A 20,729-nucleotide genomic window follows, 5' to 3' on the forward strand; every position below is an offset into this window, starting at 1 on the left:
TCTCTGAAATGAGGCTGGATCATATCTTCCCAGGGACAATTCAGCAGGAAGGTCAGTCAGACACAAACTGATGCTCAGAGGGGCTGGTGAGCACCGGGAGGTCCCTACCCATGCTGCGGTGGGATGGGATGGGCCAGTGCGAGCTACAGCTGTCCTGCCCCAAGATGGGATGGCTGACAGCTGCTTTATCTCCTGCGCAAAGATAAACAGTGTCTTGGGGCCCTGAGGGGTCGGGAGCTGCCCTGCTCTCCCGGTGAAGGGGCTCGTTTTTTCCAGGAGAGCCGGTCTAGCGAGGATGCTGCGCCATGGCGGGGGCCACCAGCCTGCCAGGAACAGCCCAGGGGGTCACCAGCACCACGGCTGGACCAGGGGTAGTTTCTCCAGAAATGCTGGTGAGGAAGCCAGAGAGACCAGAAGTGTCAGATTTTCACCACAAAAGGACACGGTGAAGGGAATGGAGGCTCAGCCCGAGCCGCAGAGCCCGAGAGCAAAGCCAGCTCCCGCCGCAGCCATCGCCAGCAGCTGCTCCTGCAAGATGTTCCAAGGAAAAGGCAGGACTTGGCTCACACCACTTGCTCCTGAAGCACACAGGTGACCCTGGCGGGGACAGAGCCAGCAGCCCTTGGCACCCAGAGCTCCTGGCACCCCATGTCACCAGAAGCCAGGGCAACAGAAAGAGATGTCAGTGACAAACTGCTCTGGCTGTGAGATGGGTGCTAAAGCCAGTGTCCCTTGTATCCCAGTGTTTGGAGATGCTGCTGCTGCTTGTCCCCCAGGGATCTGTGCAAGCTCTGCACCTGCCCTGGACAAAAAACCCCAGGGAAGAGCCATCACCTCCTTTGCCTCCTGCCAAAGTTGTCTCTATAGGAAAAGGGGGTCTGGAAAAAACTGGGAAGGAAGCAGGCAGGTGAAGGTGGGGGACAACTGGCGAGTGAGGCCCTGTGCTTCCTCACAGGCCCACCTGAGGCACTGAGGTGGTGTGGGCGCAACAGTGGGTCAGGGGGACACATGCTTAGCCCCATTTACACCCTTGTCTGGCATCTGGAGATGCACCTGATGGTACCCCGGTTCCTTAGTTTACCCATTGAAAAGTGGGTACACAGGACAAGCCAGCAGCACCCAGGCCCCCCGGGCACAGAGGAGGTGTGTGGACTCCTCCTGCCTGTGCCAGACAGGGGCTGGAGCTCAGGCAGCCTTTTAGGGGGCTCAGGCTACGTTGCAGTCTGATCCCTCCAACTGGGGCCTGGACATACCCAGCACCCCTAAAAGGGGACCTTTTAGTGGCTTCAGGCTCTGGCAGACCTCAGGGTCTGGCTTGGGGTGACCCACGCACACTTTTTGCAGACGGAGGGCAGGGCTCAGCACTTGTCACTTACTCAAAATGCCCCTTCGACAGGGCGGGTACACACAGACCCTTCCTCACGCACCCATGCCTACCTGGACACCCCGCAACCCCGCTATGCCCTCTCTCTCCCTACGCACCCGTGCATGAACCTGCACATCCTCACCTCCACACCGCAACCCTCTCTCCGCACCCCACGAACGCCCCGGTCACCCACGCACGCTCCGTCCCACCGCCTCCCGGCCCCATCCCCTCCCGGGACGGCCCCGGTCCGACTCTGGGTAGGACGGTCCGGCGGCGATCCCCCGGGAGCTGCCGCAAGCCCGGCCCTTCCCGGCTGCCTCCCTTGATGTGCGCTAGCAAATGGGAGCAGAGAGGGCTGTCGCTGCCTGCCAGCCACTTGTTGCGGGGGAAGGGAGAAAGAAAAAAAAAACAGAAAGAGAGAAAGAAAGAAAAGAAGGAAAAATCCCACCCACCCTCATCTGCGGCGGAATAAAAGAAATATCGGCGGGCGCGGCGCCATGTGAGCGGCGGGCCGGGACCGGGCGGAGCAGCCGGCCGTGCCCCCCGGGACGGCCGGGCGAGCCCCGGGCGGCGCTGGCAGCCGGCGGCATGGTGGAAAACCCCAGCCTGGCAGCCAAACCCGCTTTGGTGAGGGTCAGCGCGGCCGCACCGCGACGGGACGGGACGAGGCGGGAGGGGGCGGAGGGGCCCCGGCAGCGCGGGGGCGAAGCGGCGCGGGGCTGCCCCCGGCCGGGCCGGGAGCGGCGATGGGGGTCCGCGGCAGGAGGACGAGGAGGGTCCCGGGAGGACAGGGCGCCCGGTGGGGCCGAAAGGGGAGCTCCGATGGGACCGGGACGAGGTCTTGGGCTCGGGCGGCGGGGGGGGGGCGAGAGGTGGAACTGTGTAGGAGACGGTCCCCGTGGGACCGTCGGGGCGGAGGTCTCCTGCGGGACTGACGAAGGGGACCGTCGGTAAGCCGCTGTTCTCCGTGGGACCGGGACGGAGGTCCCAGCAGGACACGGTGGCCAGCGGACCGAGGGAGGAGAGCTTCCCCGCGAGAGAGCGACGGGGATCCTGGATCGGAGCAGCCCCCGGTGGGAGCGGGGACGGAGTCCCCGGGACAAGCAGAGACGAGGTCCCGGGGGGCTGGATCCTTGGTAGGGCAGGGTGCCGGCTGGGAGCGGGTAGGGTGCCGGGTGGTCCCGGCGGGGGAGGCAGCCCCCGGGTCAGCGGTTGCCGCGGCGGCTCCGCGGCCAACTTTCGGGCAGGGCTCCCGGGAGCGGATGGAAGAGCGGGTGGGGTAGGGGGTTGTTTCCTCCCCTCCGTCCCTCCCTCCCTCCTCCTCCTCCTCCTCCTGCCGCCCCGGCGGCGGAGCTGAGGCCGTGCCCTGTGTCCGCAGCCGGCCGCCCCGCCGCGGGGGCCGGGGGCCGCGGCGGGGCTGCGTTTGGCAGCGGTGATGGAGAGCCTGCAGCGCCAGCAGGCAGCCCGCCTGGCCCGCGGCCCCGACGCCGCGCCCCGATGGCCCCCGGCCGATCCTGGCCCCGGCCCCGCGCTGCCACCCACCGCCCCCCGCCGCCGCCTGGCCCCCAGCCCCCACCCGCCGCCCGCCACCGCCGCGGCGAGGGGGCAGGAGGACGAGGAGGAGGAGGAGGAAGAAGAGGAGGAGGAGGAGGAGGAAGGGGAGCCTCGCAAACCAGAGCCCCGCGACCCGCCACCCCCCCAGCACCATGAGTGGACCTACGAGGAGCAGTTCAAGCAGGTAGGTGTCAGCACCTCCAGGCAGGCGTTTTGAGTGTCCCTCCATAGCCCCCCAGGCTCCGGGGTTCAGCCCTCCCAGAATGGACACTACTTACGCCCCCACCACCGTGTCTGCGTCCCACCCTAAGTGAGCAATGCCGCTCTGGCATGCCTAATCTCAGTTTCACCCCAGGTAGACGTCCCCAGTACCGCTATTACCCCCAGGCACTATTGCCATGCCACCCTATATGAGACACACCCCTCCACCCGCACCCCAAGTCCCCCATCATTTTCCCCAGACTTCATCCCAGGCAAGTACAATCAATGCAATCCAGCACCTCCGTCCCAGACACCCATCCTCCCCCACTGGGTAGCCCCTTAACTGCCCCTGTCCCATCCCAAAAGGCATCTCCATGTGCTCCTCATCTCCCTGCCACCAAGCCTCATCTCACCCCTGCTTCATGTCCTCCACCTCCTCGATGTCCCCTGTGCCTGTCTCCAGGCCCTGCAGCAAGATGAGGTGCCCAGTGTCCAGGCAACTCTCTGTGCCTGCCCTGACCCGTGCAGGCTCCATCCTTGGTGCTTTCTGTAAGGTGTAAAACAGGATGACTTGTGTCCATGGAGGTTTTGCAGAGACAAACGTGGGTGAGGGCAGTGGTGGGTGGTCACCCCAAGGAGCCCGCGGGCCATGGAGCCGAGCTCCCCCGTGTCTGCGTGAGGGCTGAGGTGTATCACACTTGCTCAATACAGCTCATCGATTTCCTTCATTGACTGGAGGGAGCAGCATGTTGACCCCATCACCTCATTCCTGGTGGGCTTACGGGAGACCCCGGCACCATGGGGTGTGTCAGAGGGACAGGGTATATAAATTGGGTGGAGGAGAGCGCTCTCTGTGTTTAACATGTGTGGATCCCATCCATGCCAGGCTGTGCAAGCCCTGATTCACATGCAGCTGGTGCCACTCTGTGTATGGGTGTGTGAGTGGACTGCATGGTGCCAGGTCAGGTTTGTGCTCCCCGTGTGCTTATTTTCGTCAAATAGTGAGAGAGGGGCGCTGCTGGGGAAGGGGTGGGTGACAAGACACTGCTCAGGGAAAAGTGGAATGAGGGGATTTACTGGCTCATACACCGTGGCTCTGGCAGGAGGGACCTGATTTTTGGGTGCCATGAAGCTATGCTGCTGCCTTTTCTGTTTCAAGGTTGCACAACATTGTGTTATTTGGAGAGGCCAGGGCTCACCCTACTGTGTGCTGGGTACGAGGCAGCGGGCATGGGTGCAGGCAGCGTGTGCTGTGCCCAGGAAGGCAGCCTGGGGAGCCCGGGGATGGGTGTGCTGCGCAGGCTGAGCGGCTCGGCCGGGAAGTGCTGCGTTACTCGCTGTTGCGCAGAAAAAGGCTGACTGTCCGGTTCCTGGGGCCAGCCGGGAGGTGGGGAGCAGCTCCTCCCTTACAGGCCTGCGGAGGCTTTACACAGAGAAAGCATCCCCGGCATTTCTTGTCCTCCAGCCTCACGCCCTGCCCGGGGCTGGGGCTGCCTGTGCTCTGCGTAGGGGGCAGAGCTGGCGGCACAGTGTGAATGGCAGGGGATGGCGGGCAGGGGATAAATCCTGAGGCCACTTCTCTGGAGTGAGCGCTGGCTCCTTCCTTGCCCTCTCTTTTTCCCTCCAGCTCTGGTTGGAAAGGTGATGGATCCATGCTTCAGAGACCCACACAGGGGTACCCCACCTGGTTCCAGCCCAGGGGGCAGTAGAATGTCCCCAGTACCACTGGCTGCTCAGGGACAAGAGGTCCATTGCCTCAGGATGGCTTACACAGGATGGGATAGGGAGGGGGGAAAGGAGTTACTGGGACCAGCCCTGCCCTGCCTTTTCGTGGTGCTGCCATGTATAGGGTGGCAGTTTGGGGCAAGCTTGTCTCGGGGTGTGCAGGGTGGCTGGCATTCTTGTCCCTACCTTGTAATCATCCAGGAAGGGACTCGCCCCTACCTGGGAGGAACATGTGCCCCCAGGCCCTCCCCAGGCTGCAGGGCTGTGCCTTGCTCAGCCTGGGGAGCAGGTTCTCCACTGTTGACAGGGACTGAGTGGGGAGGGTGTCCGTGCTCTGGCTTTCAGAGCTTTCCCAAGCACTGGGCTGTGATGCTGTGAGGTGCTTGGAGGACAGCCTGTGCCTACTCTGCATGTAAGCTGCTAGGGCACTGGAAGTGTGGGCATAGGGATCCCAGAGCTGGGGTATAGTGGCCAGGGCTGTTTCCCACCAGGAAACACTGTGTTTTCCCATGTGCTTCAAGCTGCCCCATGCTCCATACAGGATGCTGCTGGTGGCATCACTTGGGTCAGATCTTGGGATCCATCCTTGCTGTCATCCTGGGTAGGGATGACATCTAAGTGAATGGGGACCACCAAATCCAGACTGGTTTGCAGATGGTGGGCAGGGAGCCTCTTCTCAGGCTCTTTGAAGTGAGAAGGAGTCCACGATGGGGAGTTTGGTGCAGGACCAGCAGTGTGGTCTCGTAAGAAAAGGGTGCAGAGGGCGAGGCTGCAGCAGAGAAACCCACTGAGGGTTAATAGGCAAATGCTGCTTTGCCAAGAGGAGCATTTTGGGGAAATGTCCCATATGTTTGCCCTGGTTTTATATGTTTCCCAGGGCGCCGGATTGGGGAGAGCTGGCGGAACCTTTGCTCTGATCTGGGAGGGTTGCTCTGATGTTATGGGGTTGTGAGACCCCCTCACCCCTGCCTCTTGCATCAGCCCCCGGCGCCGGTCTATGTACACTTGATAAGGACACATGGGTAGAGACCTGGGCAAAGGTCCAGGAGGTATCCCACATCCAGCACTGCGAGGCAGCCACAGCATGGGGCTGGGGGACACTGAGTGGGGTCTGACCAAGAGCTGCCCCTTCCTTGGGGACAGGGATGCCACCAAGTTGCGATGCTGCAGTGCTGCATCACATATTTGACTTGGAAGAGTCTGGTGTTGCTGGTGCCATCTCAGCCCCATGAACTCAGCTTTGACGCCCCAGGGAGCCGTAAGGGTGGGTGCCTCAGTTTCCTCCAAGTGAGAGAAGAGCAGTGCCAGAACCTGGGGCTTCGCTCTCCATCCCCTGGCCCTTCCCAGAGGAGACACTGCAGGAAGGCTCAGCGCAGGAGGGACTCAGACACTGGTGTTTTGTGTTCACCTCTCTGTCAGCAGAGCGTTTGCTGGCAGGAGGATGCCCACCCTGCCAGGGTCCCGTCAGTGAGTTCAGACCCATCTGGTTACAGCTGGGGGGGGATCAGGACCCCCTGGAGCTCCTTCCTGCTTGCCTGGGAGCAGCTGTAGGAGGTGAGTCCCAGACAGCCCTTTAAGGACTCTCAGGCTCCTGGTAGCCTGAGAGCTTAATTTGGGGATGACTGGCTTTGCCAGCAGCTGTTTGCCATCATCCTCAGCCAGCCCTAGCGTGGCTGTTCCTCCTCTTGCCGTGGTGATGCCCCTGTCTCATCTGTCCCTGATGCAGTTGCCTCTCACACCCACCCGTCCTTTACATGCATTTGGTGGTGATTGATGGGAGGTGGCTTGCTGACCATGAACCTATGCACTGGCATCTCAAAGTGCTCCAGGTTGTCTGCAGCTTCCCTAGTGCCCAAATCCTATGCTTTATGCCTCAGGGTTATGCCAGTGTGTGGTGTCATGTGCCATCCTGCCTCCATCCTCATTGCTTTCTCCTGCAAAGTTGTCTCTTCCTGCCAGAGAACGGAGGCAGCTCAGGAGGGGGACCCTGCGGAGAGGGAAGTGATCTCCCTGTCCAAGCCCCCTGCTTGCCTCCAGAACATCTTCAACCCAAGTACAGGAGCAGCCACCAAAGGGGTCCCAGGTCTAAATTAAGTGTGTCTCCGGTTACATCGCAGCAGCAGGGTGGGTGATTGTGACACTTGCTCCTGTCCAAAGCTGCCTGCGGGCTTCTCGCCAGCAAACCCGCAAGCAGAGAGCTCTGCCCCTGGGGCAAGCCCACCTGCATCGGGGAGGCGGTGGCTGCAGCGAGAGTCAGTGTGATAATCCCCGCAGCAGCAGCAGCTCTGGCAGCTTAGCACGAGTGCAAAGGCACAGGCCAGGAGTGGGGGGCTGCTGGGGTAGGTCTGGAAGTGCATACCGGGGTGTTCTGGCATGTGTGTGTGCACGTGGACCTACCTGAGTGTCTGGGACTGTACAAAGGCCATAAAAGTGTAGGGTGTGGGTGTAAATGTGTGACTGTGGGGGTGTATTTGGGACCCTGTGTGTGCCCACATGCGTGTGCTGTGCCCATGGTGAGCACATGCTGCATACACCTGGGTGTACGTAGAGGGACGTGTTGTGTCCCAGTGTGAATGGCCAGTCCTGCACATGCATGGACCAGTGTCTTCACCTATGGAGCTGTGTGGGTCTGTGGGTGAGTGTTTGAGGCAGGATCTGGGGGCTGAGCCCCCTGCCATGACCCCTCCTCCCCTGCCTCCTCTGCTGCCCCCCAAGGCCCTTCCCAGCCCTGTCATGGTCTGGGGGATGCTCAGAGCCTCTGTGGCTGCCACGATATCATCTTCCAACCAAGCAAGATCCTGAGGGGCTGGGATCAGGGTGTCCAGAGAACAGGAGTAAACACTAATCAAGAGTGTGAGAATAAAGGCTCTGTGGGTGGGAGAGGAGTGCTGTCAGTAGCCCCCACCCCACAGCTGCCCCTGGCTCCCTTCCTGGCTGCTGCCCCAGAGTCAAATGTGTACGGGGTGGTTTGGGAGGGATGTACCCCCCTCACTGACTTGGGCTTCCACTAATCCACTGATTGTGTTAATAACAGAGGTAAATCCCTTGTGCTGGCAGTGGGGTCAGCAGGGCTGCAGCAGGGAGATGGGATGTAGTCCTAGGGAGATGGAATCTGGTCCCACTGGAGTGCCCACAGGGGCTTGTTACCTGCATAGGGAAGTGGGAGCAAGTTCAGTTGTGCGTGAGGGTGAACATGCATAGGGGACAGTGTGTATAGGAGATGTGTGAGTGTGCACCAAGGAGAGAGTGTGCAGTGAATGCATCAGTGTGCACAACGCGTGTGTGTGCAGGGAAAGCATGTATAGAGGATTCTGTGGGTGTGCAGGATGTGCATGGCTGTGCACGAGGGGAGTGCATAGAGCATGCACAGCCGGGGTGGGGGTGTGCACAGGGAGAGTGTGAGTGTGCACAGTGCATGAGTGCTCAAGGGAGACAGTACAGGGGGTGTGTGAGTGTGCAGAGGGTGTGTGGGTGTGCACAGGGAGAGGCTGTGGATAGAGAGGGATGTAGAGGAAAGCAAGGAGGGAGGGGGAGGCAGCAGTGTGGCAAGTGCCAGCAGGTCAGGGAGGTTAACCCGAACAAATCCCCTCATTGACTCCCTGCCTGCTCAACTGTGAACAAGTAACAAGGGGCTGAGTGTGGGGGATGTACACTTGCCAGGAGCTGAGCCTCTGTCCCTATGCCATAGCCCCCACAGAGACAGATGTAGGACAGTGGGACAGCGCCATAGACAGCCCAGCTGTCCACCCCTGGGTGAGCCATGCTGGCACCCCGTGCCTCAGTTTCCCCTCCTGCAAAGCAAGTTGAGGAGGAGGCTGGGGACTCTGTGAGCCCCCTCCCCCCCGTTCACCCCAGGGCTGGGCAGCAGTCGGGGGGCTGCTCTGCCAAGGCCAGTGCCGACAGCAAACAGCCTCCCACCTTGCGCAGAGCCGGGTTAATGTTTGCAGCAGGGAGCTCTCCCAAGAGCTGTGGTGCCTGCTGCAGCGGGGAGGGAGGTTTTAATGACCTGCCGGGGCCGCCGCATTATCAGTGCTGATTAAACCTGCTGCTCTATAAAGCGCCGTTAAATATTAAGCATGATGAAAGGTTTTGGGGAGGTGGGGGAGGTGCGGCACTGAGACAGAGCTCAGAACAGAGGTGCCCAGCGTCACTGGTGGGGTGGCCACCGAGGCTGGGGGTGTTGGGGGGAGCGAGCACCCTGGCACACACTGGGGATGTGGGGTCAGGGGAGCGGATTGCCCCCTCCCAAGAGCCAGCAATGCCTTCGAGTGCCGCTGGCGTCCGGGCAAAGCCATCCCATAACCATTAACTTATTAACGGCTAGTGGTGGAGTTGAGCGGTGGCTCACAAGGTCGGGAGGTGGTTTGTGCCTGGCAGGGAGTGAACTGCCCCCCAGTTCTGGCACTAGGGATGAGGTTGAGAGACACTCGCAAGCCCTCAGCTCCTCTGAGTGTGCCCCATGGCTGGGGGGGCACTGAGGGAGCTCTGACTGTGGACACTGTTGAGATCCCTGCACCTCAGGCTGCACAGGGCTGTGCATCAACTGGGAATAGCCAGTTCCCATGGCTGCAAGGCTGTGGGGTAAACCGAGATACTCATGAGGCACTCTCAAAGCTTTCCTGTCCCCTCTGTGCCATCAGGACACAGAGGGGAACAACCCCGTGTCTGGGTACCATCTGGCTGTGTACCATCTCCCAGGGGAAGGAACCAGGGACCCTCACCTCAGAGGTGACAGCAATGCTCTGGAGGGATGGAAGGACTCCAAAATAGCCTGTCAGTGGTTGGCCATCCGTGGCATGTGGCTGCACCCCAGGGGGCTGGGGAGTTCGTGGAGACAAGTGTTACCTGAGCTCCCTACGTGAACAGCGGCCAGATGGAAAAATTAGCAGTGCGGCTAATCAATGTGGTGCATATTAAGCGGCTCAGGGTTTGGGGAGGTGGGGAACACAAAGTGTGGGGGGAGAGCCAAGCAGCGTCCGGGATCGATATGACTGGTATTAAGTGGATTAAATCCTGGTTGCTGATCTGAGCCCTCACTGCCAGCGGGAGGTGGCAGCTGAAGGGGGGCTGCGGGGGGTCATGCTGCAATCGCTTCCCTTGGCAGGGCTGAGATGGGGTGGGTGATGGGGAGGGGGCTGGCCAGGACAGGGCAGCCTGGAGATGCCCGGGAGTGGCTTACACTTCACATCCTTCCTGTCTAGGGGATCTGCTGGGCTAAGGGGTGCCAGGAACCCCAGCTCCAGCCCTTCAAAGCCCCTCTCCAGCTCTAGGAAAGACATCTGGGTGAGTGATAGGTGCTAACGATGTTATTTAATCGTGGTGAGGAGGAGTGGGGAGTCACAAGGACTATTCAGGTCCTTTTAATAAAGCATGTTCAACCCACTGACCTTTAACCTGCCTGACAAGCCCTGTTATCCCCATCCCTTAAGGAAGGAATTAAGATGTCACCATGGCAATGGGTTGACGGGAGGGAGCGGGGTCCCTGTGCTGCACCCAGGGTGAGGTGGAGATGAGGACATCCTGCTCAGTCCGTGCACCAGCACCTGAGCAGTGGTGCCGGGGATGCCGTGGCTTTTGGAGAGGCCATGCAGCGTGTATGGGGTCCCTGAGGCTGGCAGAGCTGAGCCGCCCTGCGCTGCGCTGCGCTGCACAGCGCACCGGTGGGGTATCGATCCCTGGGCTTGACAGTTTAATACTTCTGTTTATAGAGGAATATAGTTACATCGATGGCGTTAAATGAGTTACTAATTATATCAATACAAACACGATTAAAAGGGTCCTTGCTCATAGGTCACCGCAAGCAGGAGCCGCTGCTGGAGTTGCACAACTGCCCCTGGGCAAGGGCTGCCCAGCTGCTGCTCTGGGATGTGGGGTGGGGGGGATGCTCTGGAGTGGGGGGTGCCCCTGTGGGGTGGAGAGTGTCTGGAAGGAGGGGGCTGTCTGGGGTTGTGTGTGCCCATCTGGGACTGTCTATGCCCATCTGGGGTTGTGGATGCCTGCCTAGGATTGAGCGTGCACGTATAGGGTTGTGCTTGTCCAAATGGGGTTGTGCGTGCACATTTGGGGTTGTGTGTGCCTAACTAGGGTTGTGAGTGCCTGTCTGGGGTAGCACATGCCTGTTCTGGGGTTGTGCGTGCACATCTGGGGGGTGTCTGTGCAGAGCTGTGCACGCACTCATGGCGTTGTGTGTGCTTGTGCAGAGTTGTGTGCACCCCAGGAGGCTGTGCGCATCCAAAGATGGGTCTGTGTGCCTATGTGGCGGGTTGTGTGTGCATGTACAGGGTTGTGCACACTCACATGGTGTTCCATGTGCCTGTGCACACCAATGCAGTGCTGTGCATGCTTACGCAGGGTTGTATGTGCCCATGCAAGCTTGTCTGTGACCCTGGGGGGTTATGTGTGCACGTACAAGTTGCGTGCCCATGAGGGGCTGTGCACACTCACCTGGGTTCTTGTGCACCCGTGCAAGGCTGTTAGCACTCACGTGGGGTTGTGCCAGCTCATATAGCGTTGTGTGTCACTTGTGGGGTTGTATATGCTCATGTGGTCCTTGTGCACACCCACATGCAGTGTGTGCCCTCCCACGGGGACTGTGTGACCCTGGGGGGTTGTGATCTGCCTCTTAGATGGTCAGTCGTCAAGTGAGGCAGGAGGGGAGCATGGTACCCACCCTGCACGAGGGGGAGGCGGGTGAGTGGCAGGGCCTAGAGCTTTGGGGAAGGGATGGAATTGTTTCCAATTCCAGCTCCTCAGGGCTGGGGCTGTCTGGGGGTCTCTGCTTGCTTGGAAGCTTTGGCAGCCCACCAAGCCTTTGAGCTCTGGATCCCATATCCAGCCTTGTCCGGGACTCAGCCCACCCCCCATCAGCAGGAATCCCCCAAAACCACCTCCTCTGCAGCCTGAGCATCCCCAGATCCCATGGGACCCACGATGCATCCCCAATGCACCCCAGGACCCTATCAGCTGGTCCCTTGTTATTGGCTCTGCTCCCATCTCCACTTAAGAGCTGACCTTTGGTCCCTGTTTTATATAGTGTGGTTTTGTATCTCAGTGCCCCACAGATAAAAAACTAGAGGTTAATAAAATGGTGGAACATTAGATCCTGGCACTTGTAGGTCACACCTGTTTTAGGGGCTGGAGGCTGCAGCAGCAAAGGCTGAATGGGATCCTGCCTGCCTTGGTGGAGCCCTTGCAGAGACATGGGTGCAGAAGCCCTTGAGGAGTCAGTGGATTCACCCTACTGCAGGATGAGCAGTGCTTGCAGGTTTTGGGGGGTTAGCTCATGCTTTGACAAGCCAGGAGATTGCAGGGAGATGGAATTGGAGTTGGTGTGGAGCTGTGGAGGTTGAAGCCCTACTGCAAGCAGGAATGGGCAGGGAAATGCACGCAAAGCTTCCCAGGGCAGGAATCAAAGCAGCCTCCTGGAGCTATGCTCGCAGCCTGACCTAGTTACTGTAATCAATGGCTTGCTTTGCTCCTGGGAAAGGGCAGGCATGGGGAGGGGGCGCAGAGCAGAGCAGGGAGCACTGCTGTGAAGAGGACAGGCAGGGTGCTGGCACCACAGGGCCAGGGCATCCTCAGAGCACCCTGACGTAAGGAAGGGGTGCCTAAGTGACACCCAGAGGAGCGGGGTGAGGAGGGATGGAGCACCATGGCGGTCAGTGCCAGTGCCCAGAGGTGTGGTGGGAGACTGGCAGTAGCACCCACAGACTGGGTCAAGGACAGGCAGCAGCCATCAGCTAGCTGAGGGACAGGCAGCTGGCACCCATGAACTAGCTAAGGAACTCTGTTAGATGTGTCTATGCAGTGATGGGAACCATGACGTGTCTGTACGAACATACTTGCATCCCCACATCCCCATATGTCCCCTTGTCCACCAAGTCCCTGCATGCTCACAGTCTTGTGTCCCTATACTCCTTCATCCCCATGTTTCTGCATTCATGTGTCCTCATCTCATCCCTGCATCCCCCCATCATATCCCTTCATCCCCCTATCCCTGCACTCGCCACGTCCCTGCATCCCCCCCATCCCCACACCCCCCATCTTTCCGCAGCCTGACATCCCTGCAGCACAGCTCCCTTTATCTGTCCAGTGAATGATGTGCTGTGTGGAGGGAGGGTGCTCCCTTTCTATTGGTTTTTAACGGCCTTTCCCAGCACAATTGTTTTTTAAACGACTCTATTTTGTGCCTGACTTTGTTTTCCAGCTTGCATTTCTTTGTATATGTTTTGGAAATCCATTCTGGACTGCTGAGTTTTGTTTCTTTTCAATGCCTTTAAATTCTTGCTGGGCTTGCTGGGAGGAATTGGTGTCTATAGCGCCTTCGATTGGTGCTAATTTTTCCTTCATGTGCTCTGACTTTTACTGCTGGGCCATCGATCTGGCGGGCTCCAATTTGTCATGGTCACCCAGGCGCTGTGCTGGAATCAGACAAGCCCCTGCTTTCACACGGAGACAGCGCTTCGTGTCCCTGGCGCGGGGGGCTGCGCTCACTCCCCACTGCCGTCCCTGCACTCAGCCTGAGGGGCTGCATCCCGCTGCCTGGACCTGCATCCGTCCCACACGCATCAACACCCTCGCAGCTGTGCCCGTGCACCTGTGCAAACACGCCTGGTGGTTCCCACACAGGCCGGCGCTCCCACAGCCTCGCCGGTGCCGCGCTGCTGGTGTCGTGCTCCCGCGCTCGCGTGCCGTGCACACGCGTCTGGCTGCACGCTGCGGGAAGCCCTTGTGCCTTGCGGGGACGTGTCGCTGCCATGCTCACACCCTGGTGTCCCCCCCACCAGCAGCTGAGGAAGGTGGTTTGGGGTCAGCGTGCCTGGCCGGCGGGAGATGGCTTTGAGGTCACCAAGACCAGCTAAGGGAGGAGGATTTGGCAGCAAGTTGCTCTGTGGAGGCACCTCACACTGTCCTTGGCTGTTGATAAAGCCCTGCCTCGCAGTGGCATGGCTCAGGCCGTGCTTATCAGGTCATCCATAGTGCTGTCACCACAGGCAAGCAGTCAGGCACCCGGCTCACCCTGCCCTGGGACAGGACCAGCCTCTGCACCACGCCAGTGGATGCATGTCCCTGTGCATGTCCCTGCGGGGGAAAATACTGGTCCCGTCTGGGAATGTGGGCACCGGGCAGTGCTGCTGACCCAGAGCAGGGCTGAGCATCCTGGCTCTCAGGGACCTGCACGGGAGCCTGGGATTTGCTGCCGCCTCATCTACATTGGCATCATTTTCCCAGGCTGAAGCGCCGAGGGAGGCAAGGGGCAGGGGAAACTGAGGCAGGGAGGCAGCATATCTGCAGCAAGGATGTGAAGCAGTGTTGTGTGGGAAGCCCACGGCAGCTGCCAGGATGCTCTCTGTAGCACAGGGAGAGCCTCTCGCTGCTGGCAAAGCAGGCAGGGCTGGGGAGCATGTGGGGTCCTGGCCCAGGCAGCACTGACCCTTCTCTCTCCTTCCCCCAGCTCTATGAACTGGATGAGGACCCAAAACGCAAGGAGTTCCTGGATGACCTCTTTGGTTTCATGCAGAAGAGAGGTAAATGTGGGTGTCTGAGGTGGGCACCAGCAGCAGCCCTGCTCTGGCTGCCCTGTGGGGCGGGGAGGGGGGCTCACGAGGTGGTCCAGATGCCCAATGGGGATGGCAGTTAGCGTACCCTTTGGTGACAGCCGTTAGCAACACCTGCTAAGGATGCCTGATGGCTAATGATGCCTGTTGGCAGTGCCTCAGTTTAGGGCCTTTTAGGGATGCCCGTTAGGATACGCATTAGAAGTCCCAGTGCCAAGTGAGGATGCCCCGTTACCAGAACACCTAGGGATGATCAGGATGCTGCAGGAGTGGAGCCAGCGGTCCAGGCAGCCCTGGGCACCCAGGGGTTAAGCGCTTGCCAGCCCTCCCAGCCCCATCGGAAATCTTTGCTATCGGCATGGGGGGCCAACCAGCTCCCGGGGACTCGATAAATGCTTTAACCTTCGCCCTCCCCGGCCGGGCCTGCGACAATTAAAAGTTGCCAAGCACGGGCGTGTGGCTGGCCGTATTAATTAGAGCCTTTTGCTGGTGTGTGGATTAATGAACATGCCGCTCGATAGCCAGTAAACCCCAGACAGAGGTTAATGCCGAGCTAATTAACAGGGGAAGAGTAGGGGAGTGTGCTGGAGCAGCGGGGCCGGCCGTGTGTGGGGTGAGGCTGGGCAGACAGGGGCAGCCACCCCCAAGCTGTGCCCGTGGGAGGGAGGGGGAGCGTGCACAGCCACCTGTGATGTGGCAGTGATCAGCTTTCGGGTCAGGCTGAAACCCCAGAAGCTCAGGGCTGTGGTGCAGGTGGCTGGCAGGGCTGTGGGCCTCCCGCAGGAGCCTGGCTGGCAAGGGCAGGCACGGGGAACCTGGGTATCACCCCGTGGGTGCGCCCCAGTCCCCCTGACCCTGGTGCAGGGCTGGGGGGAGTGAATGACAGCATCAGCCCTGCCTCAGACCCCCAGCATCCATCAGCTTCAAGATTCATGGGCTGTTCTGCAGCTTCATTATCTCTCTCTCCAGAGCTAATTAACTCTCTCACCGTTGGGGCCGGGGCTAATTAAGCGAGTGCCTTGTGGTGTGGGGAGGAGGGAGGGAACCCGTTGCTTCCCTGCTAATGCTGCTCTTCATCCCTGCCGTGTCCAGCTGTCCTGAGCTCCTGTCCCCTCTGCCCTGCACCTCCTTTGAGTGGGTGGCATCCCCCCAGAACATGCAGGCATGAATATGCCTGTTGGGGTAGTGGGGGATTTCAGAGCTGGGTAGCAAAGAGAAAGGAGACAGTGAGGCTTCAGGATGGGGACAGAGAGGCTGCAGGGTGGGAACAGCATCCCAGGGGTCATCAGGAGCTGGCTGAGAAGCAGGGGATGACAGCAGGGACCCCATGGCACAGAGCAGGGACATTTGGCCCCAGTGGCACGTGAGGTACTTCATCCATATGCCCCAACCTGCACAGAACCCAAAAGTGGTGACCTGGAACGTAGAGGATCTACTTCTGCATTTGCTTACCAGGGGTGCACAGCCACCCTCCCCCCCGCCCCCTCCATCTCCCCACCAGGCTGAGGGCCCTGCTGATAACACAGGGCCGTTAATCAATCAAGGAGCTAATTGCAGCACCACAATGGCTGCATCACTTCCCTGGGCTTTTGTGCTTCTCACCCTGGCTGGGGACAGGGCCATCACTCTGCAGGGTCACAGACAGATCCCTTTGTCATCAGGATGGGCACCACACAGCCCCGAGGTGAATAACAAGCCACCTTCTTCGGCTGCTGTGACTGGGAAGGGGGGTCTCAGCCCTCACAGGCCACAAACTCAGTGGCATATCGGGGTGATAGGTAGCCCTCGAATCATTCCCACTGAGGTGATGAGGCTGGTGCCAGCAGCCCCCATGCAGGGATGGTGAAGGACTGCCAGCAGATACCGAGTCAATATCTCTGCCTTTTCCCCAGGAGGATAAACTCCTCTCCCCCTTCCCAGCCAGGCGAACAACACAGACACAGGCACACAAAAAAAAGTTAAATGAACTCAGTAAAGGAATAAAAAGAGCTCATTTTTCAGGCTTATGTGAAGAAGCTGAGCCAATATCGGGGCCATAAATTAGGGACGCTGGAGGATGGCGGAGAGTGACGGCTTCGTTTGAGGGGCGAAGCGCAGCCCTGACAGCCTCCTCCAGCCAAATGGATGGCTTTCCAATACCGCCTGCGCCCTGCCGCCCCGCAGGAGGAATGAATACGGGGTGGGGTGGGATGGGATGGGATGGGATGGGATGGGATGGGATGGGATGCTTATCCCTCCTCTGCCCTGCTGCAGCCCCCAGCCACTACCTGGCCCAGGATGCCGTGGGTTGGAACAAGGCTGTGGGGCTGTTTGGCAGTGCTGGGAAAGTGGGGAGGGAAATGTAACCAGACCAAGTGTTTGTGGGGTCGATGCTGGGCTTGCAGAGCCCTGGTGATCCTGTGTCCCCTTACCCTGTGGCCTTGGTAGGGGGGTGGGCAGGGAGAATCTGGGGTCAGGGTCTCTACTGAGTGCACCAGAAGCGTATTTCAGGTCTCTGGAAATGGGGCACTGAAGGTTTTGAAGCAGTTGGGGGGCACATGAGGGGAGAATTGTGGCCTGGGGGGGTCTCCCTGGGGACTCCTGGGGAAGTCTCTCTCTATGGGGCTTGGAGGGGGATTTTTACATGAGAAAACCTCTGTATAGGGAGGTTATAGGGTGAGTCCTTCTTCAGAGAGGGTTACTTATAGGATGGGTCCCTTTCTAAAGGGACTTTAAACAGGGGTCTCTCTTTATGTGGCTCTGAAAGGGGGTTACAGGGAGAGTCCTTCTAGAATACTCTGAGATTGTGGGAAGACATGATCTAAGAGCTCTAAGAGTTGTGGAGGGATGACTCTCTCTGAAAGGCTCTGGAGGAGGCACTTTGCCCATCACACTGTGCCTCTACGTTGCAGCTGAGCACACAGAAGCCTGCCCCTGCTCATGGTCATGGTGCAGCTCTCCCAGTGCCCATGGGGTCCACCCAGGCACAGAGACACGTGTCTGTGAGGCAGCCAATACCCACGGTGTCAGTGAGGACAATGTGGGGGCCGTGTCCCCAGGGAGTGAGGGTCTCCGTGGGCTCACCCCACACCGTTTTCTCTCTCCCGTGTGCGGCTGGAAGGTACACCCGTGAACCGCATCCCCATCATGGCCAAGCAAGTGCTGGACCTGTACACGCTGTACCGACTGGTGACGGACAAGGGTGGCCTGGTCGAAGTCATCAACAAGAAGATCTGGCGGGAAATCACCAAGGGCCTCAACCTACCTACCTCCATCACCAGCGCTGCCTTCACTCTCCGCACACAGTGAGTGCCCGGCGGCGGGGTGCGAGGGGGTACCCCCTGCCTCGGATGTCCCAGAGCCCCCACGGGACTGTGGCATGAGGTGCCCCAAAGCAGGATGGAGGGGCACCGCATCCCGACCCCCGTCCCCGCTCAGCACGGGGCTGCCTGCGAGGTACGTGGTGCTGGGCCTCACCCTGGCTTTCTCAGATACATGAAGTACCTGTATCCCTACGAGTGTGAGAAGCAGGCGCTCAGCTCTCCCGGGGAGCTGCAGGCTGCTATTGACAGCAACCGTCGGGAGGGGAGGAGGCAGACCTTCGGCACCGCGCTCTTCAGCTGCTCACCGGCTGGCACCCCAGCCCTGCTGGCTTCCCCCAAAATGCCTCTGCCAGCTCTCAGCATCTCCACGCACGGCTGCGGGCAGCTCAGCCAAGCGTGTGCCGTTAAGAAAGGTGGGTGAGGACATCTTCCCCGTGGCAGGCATCTCTCCCGAGGGATGGACACTACTGCGGCAGCAGGGATGTTCCCCATCTACTCTTGCCCTTTTTGCTTGGGGAAAATAGAGGTGATTTTGTTGTTTCAGTTCCTCTCTGGGACAGAGAGGTTCATCACTTCTCCTGGCTCTGGAGGTGGACCAAGCCCCAATTGCAGGGGGTAGTGGTCTGCCCTGCCCCGTGTTGGTGGGACAGAAGTGGCAGCGGCTGGGGACGGTGGGTTGGGGTGGCCATGGGGGGAACCCGTTGAGGTCTCTCGGTCATTGCAGAGGACAGCATGCCGACAGCAGCAGTGACAGGGCGCATTGGCATCCCGGTGGGGCTGACCAGCCACCATCTCATAGTAGCCCAAGCAGCAACTGCCTCGCAGAGGGTGATGCTGGAGCAGCTGCGGGAGAAGCTGGAGATGGGGGAGCCCCCAGAGAAGAAGATGGCCCTGTCAGCAGAGGACCAGGAGCGGCTGGTGCAACACACGCTGCAGCACAACCTCCTGGCCATGGCCTCCCCGTTCCCCATGAACATCAAAATCTCCAACCGAGGTAGCGAGGTGCAACACCTCAGCTTGAGTCACCCCGTTCCCTGGCACCCCGTGAGGGAGCAGCAGCAGCAGCTGGGGAGGAGCATGGATGCCTGGAGAGGCCAGGCCGCGCTCGTCTCTCTTGGGCAGGTTCTTGTTTCTGTTTCTCTTAACGCTCATATTGGTATTTCCTTTCCCCAGATGACAGACAGGAGACCGCATTGAACCTGTCCACCAACGGCATTAGCAGTATCAACATGTCAATAGAAATAAATGGAGTTGTCTACACAGGTAAATAGAAGGGCCGCTTGGCCTGTGTAATTGCGGCCGGGAAATCCAATAACTTATAGCCACTGCCTGGCCAGCAAGTCCTTCTTTCAATCTGATGTCTTTACTATAAAATCCATCGTAATGAAGTGGCAGGGCCTGGGTAGAGGGGGCAGGGGGAGGAGGGGGGGCAGCAAGGATGGAAATTGTCCCCCGTCAGAGTCTAGCAATGAAAGGCCACAGCAGACAAATGGACTTGGGCTGAGAAGTACAAAAAGGCACCTGGGGTCATCAGAGCTGCTGCAGGCACCCTGATTTGGGGTCAGTCCAATGCTGGTGTGCCCAAAGGGCCTCTGACTGGATGCCAGGGTTGGCTGATTGCAGAGCATGGTGTGGGGTGCAGGGGAAGATGTTGGGGTGCTTTGCTGGAGTAGAGGCTTCCTCAAGGTGCTGACATGCACCTACCTGGCTAAGTTCATCCCAGGCCCCCCAGCTACCACCTTCCATGCTGAGACACCCCCAATTAAAATCTCTTCCTTTTGGACTTAAATATTTAACAAGCTGGAAAGGTCAGGGATAATCTGTACACAGTGCTACCAGCCAAATGGTCCCAGGCTGCCCTGCGTGGGTGAGCGTGGCTGGACAAGGGGGGAGGGGACACCATGGGTGATGAGGAATTGGGGGGAGGCTAAAGCCCCTAGAGTTTCTGGTCCCAGCCTGCTTGGCACAGGTGGTGGAAGCCAGGCTAGCAGGGCCTCTAACCCTAGGCTTTCCCTAACCTTGCTCTTGCTCTCCAGGCATCCTGTTTGCGCACCGACCCCCGGCCCCTCCAGCACCAAGTGGGAGCACCCAGAGCTGGCCAAACCTCGTGCCTGCCCCAAACCCACTGCTCCCAGCCCCCTCACACAGCCACACTCCCACCAGCACCTCACCATAGGGGAGATGCCCCCGTCCTGTCCCCCAAGAGCAGCCAGGCGACCTTAGGATAGGGGGAGCTGAGCTGTGGGACTCAGCTGGGCCACCAAGGTGGGATGGGAGGACCTGTCGTTGCCTCTTGCTGCAATACTGAGCTGTGTCTGTGCAAGGCTGTGAGCAACCATGTTGGCCCTTTTGTCCCTTACCCCCTACATGTGGGACCCCTTCCCTGCATGTGCCCTCTGACACACGCACCTTCCTGCCCCAGACACCCCTGGGCTGCCTGCCCCACTGCCTCAGACACCACTAGGCCCCTCATGCTGCATCCCCAACACACTGCAGCCCCTATATCCACCTCAGTTCATGCACTGCAGACCCTCTCCATACTTCGATGAGTACACTGTATCCTCCACATTGCCACACTCAATCCACACACTGTGTCTTTTGCATACTGTCTCCCCTTTACACTTTTCTATGCACACTGCATTCCTTACACATGTTCCATGCACACTGCGTCCTGTACACCCTGCATCCCCTATACAGACCTCCAGTGCACTCACTGCATCCCCTGGACACACGCTTGGTGCTCACATCACATCACATCACATCACATCACATCACATCACATCACATCACATCACATCACATCACAATCACCTGTGCATGCTGCAGTCCCTGTACACTGCAGCCCCAGTATGTTATAGTCCTTATAGACTAAAGCCCCTATATACATCACCCCTCACTTACTGCAGACCCCTGCCATGCAGCCCTAGGCTTGCTGCCCCTGTCCTGGGACATCCCTGGGGTCCTGGGTACCCCTTGGCCACCCCAAGGTGGTGACACTTCAGAGGATTCACTCGAGGGGGCAGA

The 20,729-nt window shown here is 59.4% G+C and overlaps 1 protein-coding gene across 1 annotated transcript; it reads left to right on the forward strand.

Moving 5' to 3' along the window:
• The first annotated feature begins 1,954 nt into the window (after window positions 1–1,954).
• Window positions 1,955–19,881, forward strand: ARID3C (AT-rich interaction domain 3C). The gene is made up of 8 exons (XM_062019245.1): window positions 1,955–1,993; window positions 2,745–3,104; window positions 14,301–14,373; window positions 17,504–17,687; window positions 17,874–18,118; window positions 18,430–18,699; window positions 18,879–18,968; window positions 19,742–19,881. Exons 1-8 carry the CDS (start codon window positions 1,955–1,957, stop codon window positions 19,879–19,881), a joined length of 1,401 nt encoding a protein of 466 aa, XP_061875229.1.
• The last annotated feature ends 848 nt before the right edge of the window (window positions 19,882–20,729 follow it).

The sequence above is a fragment of the Colius striatus genome, chromosome Z (assembly GCF_028858725.1).
Source record: "Colius striatus isolate bColStr4 chromosome Z, bColStr4.1.hap1, whole genome shotgun sequence".
NCBI classification, from domain to species: Eukaryota; Metazoa; Chordata; class Aves; order Coliiformes; family Coliidae; genus Colius; species Colius striatus.

Coding starts and splice junctions, on each gene's coding strand:
- ARID3C (XM_062019245.1), top strand. CDS start 1,955: ATGGTGGAAAACCCCAGCCTGGCAGCCAAACCCGCTTTG. Junction 3,105..14,300: donor ACGAGGAGCAGTTCAAGCAG/GTAGGTGTCAGC, acceptor TCCTTCCCCCAG/CTCTATGAACTGGATGAGGA. Junction 18,119..18,429: donor AGCGTGTGCCGTTAAGAAAG/GTGGGTGAGGAC, acceptor CGGTCATTGCAG/AGGACAGCATGCCGACAGCA.